The sequence below is a fragment of the Notamacropus eugenii genome, chromosome 5, assembly GCF_028372415.1.
Source record: "Notamacropus eugenii isolate mMacEug1 chromosome 5, mMacEug1.pri_v2, whole genome shotgun sequence".
NCBI classification, from domain to species: domain Eukaryota; kingdom Metazoa; phylum Chordata; class Mammalia; order Diprotodontia; family Macropodidae; genus Notamacropus; species Notamacropus eugenii.
Window position 1 is genome coordinate 369063177 of NC_092876.1, and position 15405 is coordinate 369078581.

At 36.9% G+C, this 15405-nt stretch overlaps 1 protein-coding gene across 18 annotated transcripts in view; it reads left to right on the top strand.

The window, feature by feature from the left end:
- Positions 1-290: 290 nt before the first annotated feature.
- The window catches only part of ABI3BP (ABI family member 3 binding protein), a 286413-nt gene continuing 271298 nt past the window's right edge, over positions 291-15405 (top strand). For all 18 annotated transcript variants that reach the window (XM_072614163.1, XM_072614173.1, XM_072614165.1 and 15 more), the window contains exon 1: positions 291-486. In XM_072614163.1, coding sequence (XP_072470264.1) covers positions 408-486 — 79 coding nt within the window. In that variant the 5' untranslated portion in view covers positions 291-407. The remainder of the gene's footprint in view (positions 487-15405) is intronic.

A 15405-nucleotide genomic window follows, 5' to 3' on the forward strand; every position in this document is an offset into this window, starting at 1 on the left:
AAAAATTCAGATTTATTTTAGTATCTTCTCCTCCTCTGGATTTTAAAAGCAGTTAGTGACATTTTGAGAACTACCCAGGATCTTTTCTTCCCCTTGATTTAGAGTAAACTGATCACTAGTTCAACTGTATTCCTGAGAGACAGCAAGAGACAGACAAGCAATAATAGCAGAGGCTAGAAAGTTATACACCAGAGGGGAGTGTGATGTTGATCATTTTTTATGCTGTTGTGCTTAATTTTTTTCTAAGTGGAAGGGTGTGATGTCATTCTGTCTCCTCCCCCTGTGAAGTAAGCTCATGCCTAACTTTTGGAGGCTGTCAGTGGGAGAGCAGTTCACTTAAATGCAGCTCCTCTAGGCTGTATGATACCCACCAGCATCACGCACCGTGTGATTTTGGGTTTGTAACCATGATCTCCAGCCTGGTCTTTCTACTTCTCTATGGAAATATTGCCTTATCCTTGGGAAATGCACAGAAATTGCCAAAAGGCAAGTAGCTCTAACCGTGTTTTTTTTTTTCCCTTCTGTTTTTAATATGACTTGTTGGAATACATTCGTTTTCAAGTAGTGAGACTAAATCTGCTCTGCTGTATTATATAAGGAAATTGTTATGCAGTGCAGATGAAATCCAGGTTTGGGAGAAACTTATTTTAAACTGATTTTGCTTCTAGTTCTGCACTAATATGTTCTTCTACCAGTGACTTTTTTTTAATTGCCATGTAAAAATTAAAGAACGGTCTTCTTTCATTAAGTTTAGCAGATGTTAATGAACTGTTAAAGTTTGATTTTAGGCAACCATACAGACATAAAGAGCAATACAGATTAGAGGGACATTTTAATCCTATTAAAGAAGAAAGCGATAGGGTGTGTGTGTGTGTGTGTGTGTGTGTGTGTGTGTGTGTGTGTGTGTGTGTGTGTGTGTGTGTGTGTGTGTGTGTGTGTTCTTTTCACTATCTCATTACTAGTTTGGGAATTAACAGCAGCAGATTATACTGAAACTTGTGTTCTAACCTGAGGGAAAATGGGTACTTGAGTTCTGCCTATATACCTGTGAAAGGGAGGCTTAAGAGAATTCTAGGCATGAAATACCAAAAATGGGTCATGTGCATATTTGTTTGGATGGAGTTTGGAAAAGGGTTTGCAAGACTTGAAAGGACACTCCCCCTTTGTCTTCTTGCTAAATTGAACTGGTTTCAGTGTTGGTATTTTGTTTATACATATTACCAGAAGGGAAATATTTAAATATTTCTAAATTTGGACTGTTGAAACAACCTAACCAGACCATTAGCTCTAAAACCTGGGACTCATTTTCCACCTCTGATTAAGCCTGTCAAGATGGCATCTACAGTCCCTTCATAATGCTGATTTTCTCAGCAAATTTCTGGTCTGTAAAGATGTTTTATGGGCTGCACAGTGCTGCAGTCAGCAGGATCATAGAAAGAGGCTGTAACTTACTATTCAGATGTTTGTTAGAGGAAATACTGAAAGTGGTAATGCCACTAGTCCTCAGGCTTGCCAGCAGAGTGGTCTGGGACTCTGGAACATAAGGTGTGTCTAGTCCAGAAGGGTCCAATCATTTCTAGATGTTTTTCCTCCATAATATTTGCTCTGACTCATTCTACCCCAAAGATGACATGCTTTTGTTTGCCACCCAGTAAAGGTTATCTTGAACTTAAAGTGTGAATGCTGAAGGATTTTGTGTGTATGCAAAACCAAATAATAAAGCTAAGTCTCTTCACATTTAACTGTTTAACTCATTTACAGAAATGATGACACTACACAGAGAATCTCCACCTACTAGGAATGTCATGCCTTGATCTTTTAAAATGCTAGTTCTTCAGTACATGTCATGGGCATTCAGACATAACTAATGCCATTTTATTGTGTCTAAGGATATATTTAATAAGGACATACCATTTTTTCCCTGGGAAACAAGTTTTCTTAGTTTATACATGATTTTATTTTACTTTTTATTCAGTATGAAGGAATAACAGCCATAACCATGTTACTGCAGATTTCTGACAATGCCAAGCAACTTAGTTATTATGTTGCAATCACTGGATGGAATCTCTTGACATACTTTTCCTTTTCCAGTAATATTGAAAAAGAAATGCCATTCAAGATAAAGGATATAAACCTTTATAAACCATAATAATAATAATGATGATGATGATAGCTAACACTTATGCAGTGCTTTAAAGTTTGCAAAGAACTTGAGAAATATGATCTCATTTTATCCTCACAACGATTCTGGGAGGCAGATGTTATTATTTTCTCTATTCTACAGAATAGGAAAGTGAGGCAGATGGAGGTTAAATGACTTGCTCAAGGTCACACAGAGAGTAAGTGTCTGAGGCAAGATTTTTACTCAGATCTTCTTGTTTGCAGATCCACCACTCTATCCACTGAGCCACCTAGTAGCCAAAAATAAAATATATCTATATAAATAACATTTATATTAATGATAACATATTTATAATATATATTTCCTCATCTTTTAACCTGTGATTTCTGTATTTGGTAAGATTGGAGAAATGATTCTCTTACAGTAGATTCTCCTTATTTTGGAAATGCTCAAGTGATATGGATCACTGTAGGGGTTTTTGTGTATGTTTTTGTTAAAACCATATCTGAACAGAACCAAATTTTTCTTTCTTTTCTTTAATTCAGTTTAACAGAATTTGAAGTGCTCACACAAATGCTTATGCTACTCAAGGTACTGTGTTACAGGGGCTGAAACACTAAATTTGGGAAATCATTTACCTTTGGACTACTGTCTAAGTCCTTACAACACTCCTCCCCACTCATTTTCATAGAACAAGCTCCAAAATATGCTACTTTAATGTTTAAGTTATCCCTTTAATCTAATCTCCTTAGTGTAGGTGGGAAAACTAAATAATAAAAAGGTATCATAAACATCATGTGACTTCTTCCATAAAAGTCCTACTCTGGGGCCTCATTGTCCTGTAAAGGTGATCCTGGATTCTTGAAGGACTTACTTTACCAGTGCAAGTGCACCACAGTCCTTGAAAGGTTTCCAATGGAGGTCAGATGATGTGACTGCTATTTGAGGATTATCCTGAGTTAAGTTCAGGGAGTCTTCTGAGTAAAAGTTACCTTTAGTATAATGCTTTAGAGTTTTCAAAGTACTTTACAAAGAACTCATTTTAGCCTCACAATAATCCCATGAGGTGAGTGTGATTATTCCCATTTTACAGATGGAGAAATACAGGCTAAAAGAGGGTAGGTAGTACTTTGTCCAGGGTGATATGCCTAATGAGAGTCTGAGACAGGATTCAAACTCAGGTCTTCCTGACCCCAGATTCTGCACTCTATCTACTTTGCCACTTAAGCTTTGGCAGGTCTTACCAAACTGGAAAGCTTTCCAGTCTAAGCCATGTGATAGAACTTATTTCTGAGGATCAGCCCTAAGATCAGAGAGTCTCTTCATTAGGTTAACTGAAAGGTGATTTTTTATTTTTTTGGCAATTGCACCTCTCAAAGACCATTAAATCCTTGGGGATTACAATCTATCTCAGAGGAGAAATCTTCTTTTTGATGGCAAAATTACAGAACCTTAAAATATTGGAGTAATCACTATCATCATTTTCAAAAGATAAGTGCTTATTTGAATAACTTGCTACGCTGGGTGTTGGACACAACATGTTTAGAAAATGGGTAGCATGGCAGAAATGAGGTTGGCTTTGGAGTCAGAGTTGTGGACAAGTCTTCTGAACTCTTCAGGTCTCAGTTTGAATTTTATCACTAGGATACCTTCTGAGTTTAACTCTATGATCAGAATCAAGGTGTTTGACCTTTGAGGATTTAGTATCCCAGATAATAGTTTGAAAGAACTAAAGATACTGAAAAGTATCCCAATGATTAAAGAGTAAATTATTGAAATACATCCCATTAGTATGGTGAGGAGGAAATTGGGAGTCAGAGGACTAAGATTCAAATTCTAGCTTTTGTACTTATATAACTTTAAGGCAAGTCATTTAATCTCTCTGGGCTCCAGTTCCCTTATCTATTAAATGGGGGGGGGGGTTGGGATTACATGACCATCTGTGGTTCATTTTGTGGACCAGGAGAGGATTAAGCACATAACATGGAGAGGCAAGTTTAGGGCATAGTTGTGAAGATTTCAAAAATAGAACAGATTCCAGAAAAGGTGTCATTCTTCTCATTTATTAGTTAGAGGAGTTTTTTAATATCAAGTTATATACTTTCCCTTGGGTTTGATTTCTTGTGAAGAGCTCATGCAAGCTACTGATATTTCACAGAGAGATGCTGCCAAATTCAGTTTTTCAGGAGGGCATTGGCAGCATAGCAGCATCTTCATGAGAATTACCTATTGTTATAGTTGATCTAAAACAACCCTCTTTCTTCTCTCCACTCCAGCTCCAATTTATATGGGGAAGAGGAGATATGAGACATATTTATTCTGGCATCACAACATAAGGCTTCTTTTGCTTAGCATGGAGTCAAATACAAAAGAAAAGAGCTAAAAGTTGGTGAGAAATATGTAGAGAAGGGAATGAATAAAGCATGAAGTAGGATGTCAATTACTTGTCACCTCTTTGTAAAACCACAACATGCAAGTTGAAATCACTCAAAAAGCAGAGGTTATTATTTCAAGGCTACATTAAGTTAGTCTCACCTGAGTCAGAATTACTTTCTTTTATTTGTAGCTTGTAGATTGCTATGGAGATGAAAACACTATCTCAAAGTCCAGCAGTTGGTGATGCTTTTGGAAATTGGACTTCTGGGACTGTGGTTTTAAAGATTTCTGTGAGAGAGGAGCTGAAAGAAGAGAATGATTGCTTGTCTTTTCTCTGAGAGCCATGTGTTTACTCCCCTCCAGTGTGTGCTGGAGCCTATTCTAACCTGCTCCAGTGTGAGTATTAACACCTTATAAATCTATAAATCAGAGCTTGATTTATTTTTTGTTGATAGCCCCAACTTGAGAAATTAAAGGAAAAAATGCTCATAATGAAGACTGAACTTTAAAGTATATCATGTCTACATTTATCTTCCCCTAAAGAGTTGATTCTTTATCATTTACCAGCCCACCACTGCCCACATACCAGATTTTGTAACTTACACAGCCACTGGCAGAATTATTTCCTAGAGGTCATGTTTGGATATGTGTTATGGGATGACTTCCTCTAGACTCCATAGGGAAAGAGCTAAAAGATAGAAAGATATTTACAAGCTTTGAACTGATAAACACTTCTATGTAAGTTCACCAAAAGTGCCTGGAGAAAGGGGAGAAAGGAAGCTGGGTGGTGGCCACCAGAGCCTCTGGCTAGAAATTCATAATGAAAGAGGTAAAGAGAGAGATCACTAATCAAAACTAGCTTTTCCTAGTTAAGCATCATGATTTAAATCTTAGACTCTCTCAAGAGGGATGAGAAGACTCCAGAGAGTGGTCATAGAGGACAGAGTCAATTTGGCGGGGTGAGAACAACGACTCACCTAAGCTCTTAGACAAACTCCTTCAGATACCGCTAAAAAGAGAATCTGACCAAATTTGGGAGGTGCAGAATCCAATAGGAGACAGACTGTGGCAGATTCACAACCCAGGACAGACTGGAGGGTCCACGAGAAGGATCTGATGTGCAGGGGTGAGCCCACAGCACACAACGCAGCACGTCCAGTGCATCTGAGTGGGAAACCTGACACAGCAGCAGGCAGAACCCGGCAGACTAGCAGCCCAGGGTGAGAGACCAGCAGAACTGAGTGAGTGACAGCTGCTGAGCACCAGATATCAGCTGCAGCAGCTCCTGAGACTTTCAGCCCAAGGATTGAACGTCTGTAAGTCACCTACTTGAACTTCCAGGAGCCAGGATGGCAGAGTGATCAGTAAATGTTCTCTCCTTCCCCCTTGATGACCTTGAAAGAAACATAAAATATTTCCCCAGAAAAATCCTGGATCAGCAGGAACAGTAGAGGGGGCAAATAGTCTCATAACACCTGAGGCTAGGAATATAGCTAAGGAGGAGTCTTCCTACTGTGATGGAGACAAACTGGAAGGAAAGGGGCCCTAGGGCAGAGAAAACTCGCACTAGGACCCAGGCAAGCCTCAGCGCCAGGAGAGGAGCGCCAGGAGGGGTGGAAACTCACACTAGCACTAGGATCTAGGTGTGCCTGAGCACTCCAGGGGAAATGGGAAAACTATAGGGCAGCTGTGATCACCATCCCCTGAGCTTGCCTTTGCCTCAGTTCAGCTGAGGAGATCTCCACCACCCCTTTCCCACACTTAACAAGCTAACCCCAGGGCAGATCAGGGAAACACAAAACAAAAAGATAAAAAGACACTTGCTTTTAGCTTTTTCACACAAGTCAGCTCAACATCAAGTTCTACAGCTTCTAACTGAAAGAACTAGAAGCCACAACACACAATCACCATCATGAACAAGAAAAAGCAAAAGAAGTGCGAAAAAACCATAGAATCTTTCTCTGGGGACAAGGACCAAAGCACAAATACCAAAGAGGTCAGTAGTGAGATTATACTTCCACCTGAAACTTCAGAAGGGACTATGAACTGCTCGTATGCACAAATAGCTCTCCTGGAACAGCTGAAGAAGGAAATAGAAGAAAAACTGGCCAATTATTTTAAAAGTATAAAAATATAATTCTCTGATGAGAACATCTCTTTGAAAAGGAAAATTGAACAAATGGAAAAGGAAGTACAAAAATTAACTGGAGAAAATAACTCCTTAAAAGGAATAATTGGACAGATGAAAAAGGAAGCCCAAAACCTAACTGGGAAAATTGGACAAATGGAAAAGGAAGAGAGTGGTCATAAAGAGCAGTTTTGGTGTTATGGTTACATTTTAGTTCATCAAGATCACCCAGTGCTGGAGACTGAATAGGAGCTTTTGACTCAAATAAGAAAGGACATCCTGGTTAAAAGAACTTTTGAGAATAATTTTAATGCATGATTAAGATGAGGAAATTTTTTTCTTCAAAAGAACAACCATCTCTGTGACTATAAAGAACATGTGGTATGAATTAGTAGTGCCAACAGTTGAATTGATGCCTGTAGACAGAATTGTACTCTTACAATTGTTGTCCAACAAGTTGAAAGAATTTAACACCTAGAGTGATATTTTTTAAACTACAAATAAAATAGCAAATAATAAAGAAGTGCCAACTAATTAGAAGAATGTTTACAGGTGCTTCTCAGAGAGACAGGTGAAAAGCTGGCTAAGTTGGCTCCAAAGGCAAGGAGCAAAATTACATAGAATAGAAATGAGGCACTTAATAATTTTGCCTCCTTATATCTAAAATGAACAAATACAAGTAGACTTCCATTAAAATAATTGGAGTTTATGTGCTACATCACAAAGGATGAAAAAGTAGAGAATTTCCATGAAAAACATGACAAGATATTTTAAATGATGTCAATACTCAGTGTGCAAAAGTGGGCACAGGTAAGAATAGCTCAAATCAAAACCAAAATAAAACTGTGTTGGAATATGTAATTAATGATCAAAAAATGAAAGAGGCCATTGAAAAAAGTGAGCCTGAAGAAAGCCTGATTTGAGACCCAGATTATCTAGCTCATCTCAAGAACATTTGTAAATGAAACTGAAAGGAGAATGGCAAGCAGATGCAAAGCTGTACAGATCTGTCAGCATTTGTTTCTATAGTGATCTACTTTTATTAACAGTAATAGTAGAACCACTACATTTGGACTCTGCTTAATAGATCATGTAAAGAAGTAATCATGGCACTTAAGAAGATAAATCTGGGAACAGAAACTGGGCCTGGCCAAAGACTCATAAGTCCTTACTAGAGGTGACCCAGTCATAAAGATATGCAGAGATCAGCTTCCAAGATATTTAAAAGAGAAGATAAAGAATGGATTTTCATGGCATTCTACCAAGAAAAAAAGGTCAGCCAAGAAGACATTAACCTTCCCCCTTCTTCCCCACCCCGTCCTGTCCCCTTCCCTTTCCTCCTCTCCCCTCCCCTCCCCAATGCTTGCTATCTCATTTATTAAGAGAATGTTCTGTGCATTATCAAGAATACCCTTGGTGAAAACACAAGAAGGAAACAGATAGACTTTCTCAGACAATTTTCTATAGTAATCTCTCTCTCTCTCTCTCTCTCTCTCTCTCTCTCTCTCTCTCTCTCTCTATATATATATATATATATATATATATATATATCCTTATAGCCACACTTCTAAGTAATATAGAGAATACAAGATTCCCAATGTCTAATTTTTAAAAAATTTAAATGCATTTGACTAGAATTTAGAAAAGTAAAGATTTGAAGTCTCTTTCAAAGAAGGTACTGTCCCTTCACAAAATGGAATTCTGTAAGGCATTATATGGCAGATGTGAGTATTCAGAATACTTTCTTCACATTCTACTGAGTCTTACCACCAATGTATGAAATGCATAACTAAGATGTTCACTAGGAAGATATCCTGCCTAGTCTTAAAAAATGGTTCTCTATTGATGGCAAAGTTGTCTGAATGTTCCTGTTCATAGGTGGCATTGTGATAATCTCACTGAGTCATGGAACACACAAATTCCTTAGTAAAATCCACAATAATGTTATGAGATGAGACCTACAAGGGTAGGGTGGCTCAAAAGATAATTATTAATCTTTCAGCATTTGCTGGAAATTGGCTGATGCTAAATATCAGGAATTGAGTTATTTTGTTGATTGTCTAAACTTAGAAAATTGATTGGAAAATGTTATAATACTGATTAAATTTAAAAGTGTAACACACATATTTTCTCTCCACCCCATAGAACTGTTTAAGTACTAGAACAGTCCCAGTCCAAACCATACCCCCTGGAAAAATAACATAATAGTGTTTTCATGCTGTTGGATAAGCAGCCTTGAAAAAGCCATTATTACTTGTCTGTTGAATAGATGATGTGCTCATACGATGAACTAAGCCTTATAGTTGAGGAAGAAAATGGATCAGGTTACATATGGGAAATTGTACTGTTTTCAATGACTACAAATTGTTCTGTATTATAAGATTCCATCTCTTTTAGATCAGTGGTCTCCTTGTAATAATATATGACTGCAAATCATAGAGTCTTGGCAGAATCAAAATTACAAATCAACCAATGGAAAGATTTGTGGTAGGTGTTAACTTTTAACTAAAATGTTAAAAGTGTGCATAGTAATATCATTGTCAAAAAGTATGATTGGAAAAGGAGTTAGGTGAGCCATTATTAGCATAAGTGCTGCAGTGATACTCGTGAGGTGTGAAACTTTCAGGAGTGTGTTCTTTATGGATTGTTTATAGAAAGACACAGAGAAGAAACACACAAGGTAAAGAGGCATAGGGATTTTAACATCTATATTAATGGAAAGAATGTTCCTACTAATGGACCTATCAAAATAGCAAAATGTAGTGATAAAAGTGCAAACTGGATTGTGTTATAAAATTCACCAACTAAAGGGTCTGCAAACAGATATGTGATCATGCTCTTGCTTGATCTCCAATATTCACTACCGTGTTCTTACCTAATTTTAAAAATGGTACCTTGAGCATTTAGACTTGAGGTCTCAGTTCAGTCATTATTCAGTCATATCTGACTTCATGACATGATTCGGGATTTTCTTGGCAAAGATACTGGAGTGGTTTGCTGTTTCCTTCTCCAGCTCATTTTACAGATGAGATAACTGAGGTAAACAGAGGGACTTGCCTAGGTCACACAGCTAATAAGTATCTGAGGCCATATTTGACTCATCTTCCTGACTCCAGGTTTGGCACTCTATCCACTGTGCCACCTAGCTACCACTAGATTTCAGGCTAGTTATATTTGAATTACTGTTAAATAGACCACATATTTTTCCATTTTTCTACCTTTTAAATTGTTAAGAATAAAAAAAGCAAACATTATGTTGTTTTTGGAGGGCACAAGCTCTCTCTCCCATCTGGTTCAGTAAATATTCACTCACCTGTGGTTTGGCTCTCCTACAGGGTGCCTCCAAAGTTTTAGTGCAGTCTTAAGCTATTAAAGCTTTAAGAATAGTTTATAAAAAGACACAGAAAAGAAACACAAAAGATAAAGAGGTATAGGAAATTTAAGATCTGTATCAATGGAAAGAATGTTCCTACAAATGGACCTAGCAAAATATCAAATTATAACAGTAAGAATGCAAACTGGATTGTGTTATAAAATTCACCAACTAATAGGTTTGCAAAAAGATATATCACTACACCCTGGCTTGATCTCCAATACTCATTATTGAGTTGTTACCTAATTTTAAAAATGGCACCTTAAGCATTGAGATTTGAAACTCAGTTCAATAGTTTTTTAGTCATGTCTGAGTTTATGATCCCACTTGTGGTTTTAAGCTATTTTAGCTTAAGACTGCATTAGGACTTTGAGGACACCCTGTGTATTAGGGAGTAAGGGCACTTTTCAACCCTCAAGTGAAAGCAAGACTATTGTGAACCATGCAAAATCCTTCAAAACTTTAGTCATAGATTAAAATAACCTTTTTCTCCCCTAAGGAAAGGAAGAAAAGAGGAAGAAATTGAGATAAAACTAGAAATATATGTAAAACTCATTTTGATATCTTTTATAGATCCAAAGTGACTGAGTTTAGGAACTCATAAATGTAGTTTCCACAAATTGGTTTGCTCAGAGCTATCAGGTTTATCAGCTATCAATTTAAAAGCATAAATCATTCAAATGATAATTTCAAATTTCAATATAGGTCCTAATTTTACTTGCTTTTAAACATATCCTATAAATGGAATAAATTGTTGAAACACCAATTTAGCTCAAGACAACAAATATTTATTGAGCACTTACTATATGAAGAATGCTAACTTTGGTGCTGGAGGAAGTACAAATATAAATTAGATATAGCCCTCAACTTCATGGAGTTTATAGTCTCTTAGTGGGCAGGGCATGGTGATGGATACCTGTAACTTTTTCTACCAGAGAGACTGAGGCTGGTGCTTGTATCACTGGAATTTTGAAATTCTAAGATGTAGTTAGCAGGGTTAATCTGATCAGGTAACCACAATATATCTAGTACAAAGATGAAAAAACCCAGAATGAGGAGAAAGGGAGGGCATTAGGTTACCTAAGGAGGGGCTAAATGACTCAGGTAACAAATGACACAGGTCAAAGCTTCTGCATGATTGCTGCTGCACTTCCAGTCTGAGTGAGATAATAATAGTAATTATTATAGTTTTATAATAATAAAAACTAGAATTACATAGCTTTTCAATGTTGCAAAGCACTTTCCAAATGGCTCATTTAATCCTCACCACAACCCTGGGAAGTAGGTACTATTATTTTCCCCATTTTACAGATGAGGAAGGGTTAAGTGACTTTCCCAGGCTGACACAGTTAGTGAATTGTCTGAGGCAGAACTTGAGCTCAGGTCTTCCTGACTCTATGTCCAGCTGACTGTTGAGATATCTAGAATCCCCCCATCAAAAAAAAAAGACCAAATAGAAGGGGATAAGAGAAGTAAATATATAATAGAAGCAGGTAAGTGCCTAGAAAAGATACAAAATGCCATTTAACATCCAAGGAAAAAAGACTTTTTCAGACCAGGAACATCATAAAGATCTTTCTGAAAGGACAAGGTAGATACAGACAGTTTATGATAATTGCACACGGATTCTTAAAAATTGGAAACTATCAGCATTATATTAAAACCGATAAAGTTTTAGTTTCAATTTGGTTTTAATTTAGAGACTTCTACTGTGTTGAGTAGACATTTAATTCAGATATGGAATCAGTTCAGACATAGAGTTAGACATGGCTTGAAACTCTTATTTTCATAGCTTGAAATACACACAACTTGAAACATTTATTTTATTTAAGGGAAATTAGAAAAAAATAAACAGTGCAACTCATTTACTATAGTAGAAAAAGCATTTACAAATGCTTTGTAAGTCAAAAACCTGTACTGTATTATGATCCTGGCTTTGCCAGTATAGCAAGGCCAACTAAATTGTGACGGTTGAAATCCATTTCATCATATCTCATTTGCAGCTGTTGTACTCCTTTTCATAATGTATAGAAGGATATGTCATTTAGGATTTTAATAATTTAAAATTCCACACTTTTTAGGTAAATGAATTGACATTGCTTATTGGAAAGTCACTTAATTTTGTTTGCCTCAGTTTCCTTATCTGTAAATGGGCATAATAATAGCACCTATCTCCAAGGTTATTGTGAGAATCAAATGAGATCATATTTGTAAAGCACTTAGCACAACACCTGGCACGTAGCAAATGCTACATAAATGTAAATTATTATTCTTGCTGCACCAGGAGAATGCCATGAAAGCTTTAAGGAAAGACCCTATGTCTTTTTTCCAAAGAACGAAGCTTAAGGGAATTTCCCTTGGCAGTGGTGAAGTTGTTTAGAGATGAAAAAATTTTACAAAGAAAATCTTCCTATTTCAAAGAATTATAGACTAGAAATAGAAGGGATCTAAGAGACCATTTAGTTCAAACCCCTCATTTTACAGATGAGGCAACTGAGGCTTGGAAGCTCAGTGACTTCCCCAAGGTTACACAGGAAGTGCCAGGCAGGATTAAATCCAGGTCTGCTGGTTTTAAAGCCTATATTCTTTCCACTGTACCAGTAATGACTTTTTCTTTGCTTAGCAACTTGCTATGCAATTTATGGCCTGTTATTCTTTTGCTTTATATCTCTCAACTCCGGAGACCTTTCCCCATTCCTAAAATTTTTCAGTTTCTTAAAATCTCTTCTCAGTCTCGGAAAGTCTACAAATCTCAAGGATTTTGTGTCCAGCTGACTCCTTGTCAGAGGTTGTTATAGGTCCTTGCCAACTCAAAGACCTTATATTCTAATGGAAGAAAAAATATGATACAAAGTTAGGTCATTAGCAACTGGAGGAATCAAAAAAGGTCTTATACGTGAAGTGCACACAAGGGGAATCTTGAGGAAAGCAGCTACAAATTCCAAGAACTGAAAGTTGGATATCATTTGTGGGGAACAAAAAATAGGCCAGTTTAACAGGAAGGTAGAGTGCCTGGGGGAGTTGGGAAATTTGTGGTGGTGGAGGAGAGATCAAAATAAAATAATCCTGGAAAGATAGATTTCTGGCCAATTTTGAGAAGCTTTAAATAACAAACAGAAGAATTTGTATTGCATCCAAAGGGAAATAGGCAGTTACCAAAATTTCTTGAGCAGGACCTGATTAAACCTGTGCTTTAAAAATACCTGTTTACGTGTTACCCACATCCTGAGTGAGAGAAGGGATGGACTCAGAGTACAAATCAAGACATTATTTTTGGACATGGTCAGTGCAGGAATGGATATTGTTCGTATGCGTTTGCAACATGAATTTTCTTTTTCTTTCTTTCTCAATGTGGAGAGAGTATGTTAGAGGGAAGTAGGAGACAGAGAAGGTAGTTGTTCATTGATTGAAAAAATAAAATGTGACAAAAAGGTTGATGAAAAATGAAACCAAACAAACAGAAAATATCAGTTTAGCTTCTATGTGGAGAATGGCTTGGATATGGGAAAGACTGGAAACAAATGTTAATTAAAGAATTCCTGTCCATTCAAGATGTGACAAACTAGAGTGTGATATGTGAGATATCATGGAAGTAGAACCAAGAAGGAGTAAAGGAGAAAGGAACAAGCAATTATCAAGTGCCTAATATGTGCTAAGCACTTTAAAATTATTATTTCATTTGATTTCACACAACCTTGGGAGGTAGATGCTATTGTTATCCCTATTTTACAGTTGAGGAAACTGAGGCAAACTAAGGTTAAGTGACTTTTCCAGGGTCACACTGCTAGGCAGTTTGAGGTCATATTTGATCTTAGGTCTTCCTGACTCCAGATTCAGTACTCCATCCACTGTAACAAGACCTAGCAAATGATGAAATATGGGCATAAGGGAGAGTGAAGAGTAGAGCTTGAAAATCTAAGTGATTTGACTTCTTCAGCAGAAATGGGAGAGGCAGGAGTCAGGGTCTGCCATAACATGCTAGTGGGCTTCTCTTGGCTTTTTATGTTTTAAAGGTCACAATGGGTTATTTGACTGCCTGCCAATCAGCATACGCCACATGACCAAACCACCCCCTTGATCATTAATTTCTTTAACATACCTTATCACATGTGTTTAGTGTAGGTCAACCATGGAAATAAGATTAATTTTACTTGCATCTATGAAGTGTGTCTCCATCTTTGTGTATCACTCACAGTTTCTGGGAGATTGTAGTGTTTGAAGATTCACAAATGTACAGTATTGCCAGGTAAAAAGATGAGTCCCACACTAGTGAGAAGCTTCAAAGTAAACAAATGGAGCAAATGAAATGTCGTTTAATATTAATAATTTAGGTAACACTATATTCTGGAAGGCATCTCATTGCTACCACTCGTAATCAGGTATAATATTTTTCTTCTACCAGATCTTGCCTAGATATTGCTCCCTACCTTACAGGGTTGTTATTGAAGAAAGGGCTTTGTTAACTGTGAAATTCTCTAAGGCTCCTATGTCCAGGAGGACCCAGGTTCTGATTTCCTTTAACTTAAAAAATTTTAGATTGATTCTCACTCCTTTCTGTCCTGAGACTTCTGAGCAAACATGGTAATAAACTCTAGACTACAAATTTTTATAGGAGAAAGTGGATGCCACTGCCAGGCCTTTTAAATCCTGTTACTTGGGCAGATATCCTTTGTCGACCTTTAATCCATAGTCAAGGAGATGAAACTCACCAAAAAAGCATGAAATCCTTTCTTCTCCAAGGAAAATGGCCCTACCTCCTGGAGAAATACATAAATCTTGCTCTTACATTTGAGAGCTGAATTGTTTTTCTTGTAATGGGAATATGGGAATTGTAATCATCTGCTACTGTAGAGAGTTTTACATAAAAATCTGCATAACTTTTACAAATAACTTCTGAGAATGAAGGCCACATAACAAAATAGAAATGCATTATCTTAAATAATTGAGTCATCATTCTAAAAAAGCATTACATAATTTTAAATTTCAAAGAAAAAAATTCCCCCAGAGTAGGGGGAAAAATCTAATTTTCATGACCCATCTCCTTCTCAAACCTTCATAACTGTAATTAAGGTTATAGATTATCAGATTAATTTTCATTATCAGTTAATTAGAGTATGGTTCCCCCACTCTGACTCTAAACTGATTTGCTATCTTTCCATGTTTAATGTGAAGTGTTTTCCATATCATGTGTATCTTTCATGCCTAAACCTCTTCCTAATATAATAATAAACTGAATAATAAACCTAATAAACCTCTCTACTAATAGACCATGCATGCCTTAAATAGAATGCGGCATTAATTAATTCCACAAAAATAATGTAAACAACAAGGGAGAAATAATTGAATCATAGGGCCATTCTTGCCATCCCCTCCTCTTACACAAATGGATGCAACCCTCATTAATCC